Raw genomic sequence first — 7,168 nt, 5'->3', positions numbered from 1 at the left:
GGGGATGGAAAGATGTAACAACGCAAAAAAAAAAAGAAAAAAAAGCATATGTAAAAATTAAAAAAACTCGTTTTGCGCAGAATAAAATCATCCCACTGCAAAAACCACGTGCCAATTAGAGCGGTACGTGAAGTTTAAGTTTGGCTGCCCACCATACATGATATAACACACCAAGAGGGATGCTAACAGTAAACCCATGGGGACTGCAACAATAATTATGCTAAGAGAAAGCACCACCACTAGCACCTCCGTTTCACTTCCAGTAAGAGTGGTAGTTGTCTTGCATCGTTTTTTTTTTAATTATGGTTAATATTGCCTTTTTGCATCGATGGGAAGTAGAAGAGGGGGGGGGAAGTCGCCAATGCTATTGCAACTTTTCCGGGCGATATCGCACAGTTGCGGTCAGCAAATACGAATACTAAACTGAAGGGACGTCCGTGCGCCGCGAGTACCTTCCACTGACTTCTTCCTGCAATTAATACCAAACGACTAACAGTGCATCGGAAAAAGGGAGCTGGGAAAGGTACCGAGGACAGCGCGGATGGTTTCCCTTATGCAAACAGAGGACACATTAAGGAGCACATCGCTCTCAACGATCAAAAACACTTGCTGAGAGAAATGTTCCCCAATCCGTCGCATGAGCTTAATTACGAAGACAAGTAAACGTATAAATATAAATATATATATATATTATCCCAAAACACGACTTCCATATTGAAACAAACTCTGCTAACGCTACGCTTTATCTACCTTTTAACATCCCCTTCGGCACTAATTGCATCGGGAAGTGTTGTTTACCGCACAACGTCACTCACTGGAACACGCGCACAGGAAGGCGGAGCATGCTGGAAAGGGATTAATTATGAAACCACAACAACTTTATCAGGCAAGGAGGAGGGCGGGGAAAATACACTGGTAAGTGATGCAAAGCGCATTGTAAGAATCACACACGCTATTGCAATAAACAAAAGAGGAGCTGCGTAACACTTGTAATGTTCCAATTAACCCCATGCACGTTTCGTAAATAGATGTGTTGCGCCAGCCGAGAGGCTGTGAATCTGACCACGAATTCGAGCACGTACAGATTACGCCTTCTTTGCCTTTCTGTTTTTGTAACACTGACAGCAAAGCGCAACGGATATGGCACCTACAAAGATAAGCAGAAGAAATGTCGCAAGGAGGAAGCGAAACAACACTTGAAGCAAAGTGCAGTCCGGCCAAACCTGCCCCTGAACCGACTGCATCACGTATGTAACAAAGGGCGTGGGGTAGGTTGGGGGATAGTGTCGGTCGGGAATGCCAGCACCACGTTCGTCACGTTCTTGGCGAAACATGGTTTCACATTCTTGTTGTTTAGCTAATGTGGCATCCTCAATCCACCCATACTCGTTTGCCTTTGCTTTGTATAGTTGACAACCCGACTTATGTGTAAGGGCACTAAGCGGCAGCGTTAGGCGCAGGACCACTGCTCCATTTTCAGGAATGCTGTGAATTAGAATGGAAGCGTTCACATCCCTCTCGAATTGCTCTCGACGTTCCTCGTGCGCGCTTGTCTCTGACAACTCAAACCGAGCCTTTGAATTCGCTGTTAACTTCAACACACCGAAGTTACGCTCAACATAAACCCCAACCCGTCGTCTGCTCGGAAACAGAGACGTGAGGATTGTTGGCAGCGCAACGAAACTAGCCGTGCTATGCGTGAGCCCAGAACTTGTGGCCTCTATAATGGGATATCCAAGTGTCCTCATGGCGGCTTTTCGGGTGTCCATCCCGATTTCACCCAAGTGGACGTCACCACTCATAAAGATTACCCGATCAGTCCGGAACTGCCGCAGTAGTGCAAAGAGTCGGTCACGGGATCGGGGGAAGGCAGCCCAGCTTTCCGACACCTTCTCGTCTAACATAATTTGCACACCATTTGCTACCACCGTAAGAGCACAACGCTCACGACCGGTCGCTGGGTTACGCCCCGCCACGTCGTCCCTAAGTCGCTCTTCCAACCACTGCCACTGTGTTTCACCTAACATATTTCCACTCCGAGTAGCGTTGGATGGATCTCTGAAGTATCGCGCGTCCAGTAGCAGAAAACAAAAAGCGTTATCATAAAAATGTTTCATTACATTTACCGCAGCGGTTGCTGCGGTGTCACTGCCAGCCGTAGAACTTAACAATTCAACTGGAACGGCCTCAAAGTGGTAAACTCCTTGCCGCTTTCTCCTTGGATCAGTGCGAGGCACTCCCAGAAAGTCTAAATAGAACTGCTGCATCGCGTCCTTGTCGGAGAATTCTGCTCCCCCGTCATTCTTTCCCATGTCATGATCATCCCATACGCCGATGACGCGATGCTCCTCCCCTTCCCCTTCCCCTTCCACACGTTTGCCAACCTCTTCACTAGAAGATGGAATGTTAGTACGTTTTCGCTTAGCAACGCAAGTGTGGCGGAAAGCAACGTATTGCGGGGCGTTAGCTTGATGGACAAACTTGGCCTGTGCAGCCTTTAAGTCAAGTGGCGGTGGAGTTTTCCGGAGTATCACAGTTCTGTCCGCGTACACGGCGTCACCAGTCCATATCAGTGCATCTACCGGGCGCCGCGAAATGCATTGTCCCATTTGTTTGGCTACGGAGCCGTTGAGGCGTTGCTCAACCGTAGTGGCGATGACGTCCCAGTAGTTTTGATCACCGTCGTGTCGGTTACAACTGAGAAACACGGCCTGCCCCATGGTGTGGTTTATCCCATACACCTCAGCACCAATGCTTCTCCGCACCGTCGATTGAAGTGCCAACAGAATGAAGGCGATCAAAACCATTAAAACAACCGGTGCCGTTCTGTAAACACCTCGCCTTAACATTCTTTTCTTCGGTCTACTTGACCCCTCTCCCGCGTTATTTATGACCGCTTAAACGTTGGAAAATCTCAAAAAAAAAAAGACTCGATAAAAGACCCACCAGCATGCATTTGCACTGGCTTTATTCAGATGATATTCCCAGTAAACAAAAAGTTATGATAAAACTAGGACCGGGCAACTAAAACGTCACTAAATGGGCACGGAACTCAATTCACACTCAAACCAGGTCCATGTAGCGTCAAATTGTATCGACTTTATCAGCGCACGTCTGTGTGATCGGTGACACAATTGAAATCTACACAATCATGGTAACGCGTGTCACCTGCTTCAACCAAAGCCACTTCTCCCAATTCAACACCATCGTTGCTTCGGGTGGAAACAGGGGAGAAAAAGCGATTTCCATATGTGATAAATTGGTGTTTGTCCTTCACAGTTTTTTCGTCCCTCACCCCCCCCAAATAAAAAAACAACAATTTTTAGCAGTGTGATCATGAAAAAACAAAAAAAACACACTTGCGCTCGTCACTACATCATGCATGCCCGCACTGACTTCTTCTATCCCCCCTTTTTTATTTCACACGTATATTTTTAAAGGGGTGCGCGAGCATAGACAACTTTGCGTATGGTTATTTTGGTACGCTTTGATGATGAGTGTGTTCAGATGATCGGCGCCCTCGCCCTACCTGCCATACATATACCATTGGTACTTATCCATACATGTATGTCTTTGCTTTTCTACGTATCATTTCGTTCGCACATGCCCTTGCAGAGATGTGAGGAAAAAGTGTTTGAAGTCAGGTGGGAATTGCTTGTGGTGAATCTTTCGGAGAAACACGCAAAAAATAACAGTGATGATAATTGTTCTAACATTCACATGGAAACATGTGGTTTAGCCAACGAAGAGGTGTGCGCGCTCGAGGGGCGCTGAAAATGTTCTCCAACCCAGTGCCCTGGCCCATGACGTCACATTGCCATCACCAAATTTTCTAGAAGGAATGCAATAGACAAAGAGCAACTAAAAAAAAAAAAAAGCAAACAAAAAACAAAATATAAACACATTACGTTGTAGAGAAGACGAAATTAGCATTGTATTCGATTTTCGCAGTCTAATATATCTAGTGAGCCAATAGTGACATCTGTTTTTTCAGTGCCTTCCATTCTAGTTTCTCCTTCTCAAGAACAGTAACTGCATTCGTTGCCTCCTTGAGCTTCGTCTCTTGCCTCTTGACATTAATATCGTGCTCTTTGAGCCGCTTGGCGACATCCTCTTCCAACTCCTCGTACCGCCTGTGCATCCTTAGAGCATACCTTTCCATGGTTGCCACTTGCCTGCGGAGGCCGTCCAGTTCCGGATCGTTGGAGACTCGGGGGAGATATTCCCCCGTGAACCTCGCCGGATCTGTCGTTCTAGTTGCATTTGTTTCGACTGGGCTCAGTATTTCTTCACCATTCACCAAACGTGGCGATGCAAGTTCCTGCTTCTCAGTATCAGCTTCCACTCGCACCGACGTGCCGTCGCCCTTTTCATCTCCGCACTTCTTTTCACCTTCCAGCGGATCGGAGTGCCGATTCTCTGCAATCAATAAGTTACCGTTGAGCAACAGTCCATTGTTTTGAGATGTTTTGTTGTGCCTGCGCAGCCGACTCTGAAGCTCACTGCGCTCTTCAAGTGCACGTTGGATGGCAATTCGGAGTTCCGCCACCTCCGCTTCTGCTGCCTCTCCCATAGCTTGCAACATGCTGCGGCCGCTGCGTTGCATACTTCCCACTTCCTGTTTATATTCGTGTTCGATGCGGCTCAGAGTCCTTTCCTGCAACACCATCTGCTGTGTATATGTTTCTATGCACTCCACCTGCATGGCGAGTTCTACCTCACGATCACGAGCCATTCGGCTCATCTTGCGAATACTTTGGTGGAACACGGTGGCGGGGTGATCTAGGGCGTGCGACATGCTGCTTCGGAAAAAGCGGTAGATGCCGTTCGCATTGCGGCGTAATAAGTTGATGTTCTCCCATTCCTCAACCGATGGCGTACAGTCGCATTCCGTGTCGTTATTCAATTCCTCGTCTGACTGCGTGCGCGACTTTCCCAATGCCGTTTCCACATCACTGAGTTGCTGCAACAACATGTCCCGACGCCTCTGCTGGTGAAGGAGTTGCGTTTTCCTTTCGAAAAGCATGCCCTCGAGCATATCGAGGTGCTCGATGGAGTGTAAATAACTCCGCACGGCATCCGTCTCAGCGTTGACTTCCTTTACTCGTTCCAAAATCATTCCCTTTTTTCTATCTAAATCGTTGATCTGATCTTTCAGCTGGCTAAGGAGGGATTCCTTTTGCCTTTGCTCTACTTCCATGTCCTCCTCTCTCTGTTTTAAAGCTGCAAGCTTTTGTTGAGCAGCTTCAATTTTTCTTTCCAACTCATCGTCTTTCATTCTGTGTAGTGGAGCCGCAAGACTGAAACCCTAGTGCTCTCCGTCAACGGTAATTTTTTTTTTTTAAAAGAAATGTAATCTATAACCTGTTGGGGGCTGTTGCTGCTACGAGATGTTACATGAGTACATCAAATACAAACAAACATATACATAATAAAGCAGAAGAGATGGAGGAATACAAGACTTGAGACTTACGCATGCACCAAACAAGGTGCAAAAATAAATGACCTCTTTGAGAAGCGTAGAGATTCCTCACCACGGTTAACAACAAGGTGGGGAAGGGTGGGAAGGGGAGAGGAAGTAGTCGTTGGTGTCTGAGGAGGATGGGGAATAAATAACTGTATTATCTAATCACTCCTCTTCCGCCTCTTTATTTCCTCCTTTTCATGTAATATGTACATTTAATGTCCAAAAAAAAAAAAACACACACACACACACAAGGGCGAAGGCTAAGAAGGTTAGAGAAGTGTGGCTTTTATCTGCCTGCTTACATGCGGAAAACGAGGAGAGTTTAAGCGGGCACATCGCGCCAGAAAAATCCAATGCATATCCCCTCGCTCTTATCTACTTGAACACTCTAATCGTAGATGAAATGTAACCTTTAAAAGCCAGTAAAGCTTCTCAACAAAGAACTGCTAGCACCAACTTTGTACCCGACAGCACTCTTCTTCTTTTTTTTTTCCTCGCCTCATTCCTCAACTAATAAAACCTCATAACGCAACTCAGTTACTCTACGCACTAACACCATTTGCATTGGGGACAGCATCTCCACTCTCCACCTGCTGAATGACAATCAGGAGATATTTCGTGTCGGGTGCGACGAGTACTTCATGTTTTTTCGTCCGAACGCGAAGGAAGAGAAGTTCATTGTTGTTATCTATTTCAAGCACAGCATTTCGGGCTTTCATGGCTAAACTTTGGAACAATGCACTGTACTGCACTGCGAGGAGCCGTGAGTGCTCTTGAAACGTGTGACGAATAGGGATTCCATCCGTGTTGACGATGATTATACCCTGAACACCTGGATGGTTTGTAATTTGCTTCAGTAGTTCTTCAATGTCGCCGCTCCCGCCTCCAATTGCAGCCATTTTTGCTTAAGTGTATCCTTGTTCTTTTTTTTTTCTCTCCACCCTTCCTTTAGGTTTCGTTTTCTTCTCGTAGACCCCGCTTGGGTCCCCTTTTCTTTTCTGTGATTGTATGATTTGCGCTTATGGTTGCGCCACCTCTCCAATTGAGTTTGGTGAACCTGCTGATGTCGAAGGAAGAATTAAGGCAAAGGTAACAAATCTGATATAGTTTTATAAGAAGGGCATTACTAAACCGTACATATACGCAACATTTCCCTCTCCCTCGTAATTGACGGGTGACACACAAGTACGATATGTAGAGGTTAAACAAACAAATAAACACACACAGATAGACACACACCGTAAAGGGAGAGAGTATTATTTAATGGTGATTAAACCTCACTTTATCAGATGTAAACACACCACTTGCGGAACCTCACTGGGGTTCATGTAGAAGTGGCGCCTCTGTACACGCAATGAGGCATCGTACTCGCTTTTAATTCTCTTTCTTTTCTTTTTCTTCACAGAAAAAAAAACTATATGCACACCATTTAATCCAAGGTTATACACCTATGAAACCGATGGTGTTGCCGTTAAACGTGTTTGTATATCATTTCGATGCTATAACTGCCAGGGAAATTGATGGTACGGTGGCGAAATAACGCTCTTCAGGCAGTTGCGAGACACTCCAAAATTTGTGAGTTGGTTGCGAGGGCGACATTCAGACATTCTGGCAATATATATGTATATATATATATATATATATATATATATATACAAATATAACCTATCAGCAACAGTGCGGAATAGATGGATATCACAG

General features: G+C 45.8%; 3 protein-coding genes across 3 annotated transcripts; all 3 read right to left on the bottom strand.

The window, feature by feature from the left end:
- Positions 1-1,085: 1,085 nt before the first annotated feature.
- On the bottom strand, positions 1,086-2,849 carry TEOVI_000425200 (PhoD-like phosphatase, putative; the record flags this gene model as incomplete). Its single annotated transcript, XM_067227046.1, has 1 exon — positions 1,086-2,849. The coding sequence occupies one exon, from the start codon at positions 2,847-2,849 to the stop codon at positions 1,086-1,088; it is 1,764 nt and encodes a 587-aa protein (XP_067083147.1).
- A 1,112-nt stretch (positions 2,850-3,961) lies between these two features.
- Positions 3,962-5,278, bottom strand: TEOVI_000425100 (uncharacterized protein; the record flags this gene model as incomplete). Its single annotated transcript, XM_067227045.1, has 1 exon — positions 3,962-5,278. The coding sequence occupies one exon, from the start codon at positions 5,276-5,278 to the stop codon at positions 3,962-3,964; it is 1,317 nt and encodes a 438-aa protein (XP_067083146.1).
- Positions 5,279-6,009: 731 nt separating this feature from the next.
- TEOVI_000425000 (Dynein light chain roadblock-type protein, putative) lies at positions 6,010-6,366 on the bottom strand (the record flags this gene model as incomplete). Its single annotated transcript, XM_067227044.1, has 1 exon — positions 6,010-6,366. The coding sequence occupies one exon, from the start codon at positions 6,364-6,366 to the stop codon at positions 6,010-6,012; it is 357 nt and encodes a 118-aa protein (XP_067083145.1).
- Positions 6,367-7,168: the final 802 nt, after the last annotated feature.

The sequence above is a fragment of the Trypanosoma equiperdum genome (assembly GCF_001457755.1).
Source record: "Trypanosoma equiperdum strain OVI genome assembly, contig: ctg_882, whole genome shotgun sequence".
NCBI classification, from domain to species: domain Eukaryota; phylum Euglenozoa; class Kinetoplastea; order Trypanosomatida; family Trypanosomatidae; genus Trypanosoma; species Trypanosoma equiperdum.
Note: the sequence above shows the minus strand (reverse complement) of the source record. Positions and strands in the feature narration are given on the sequence as shown.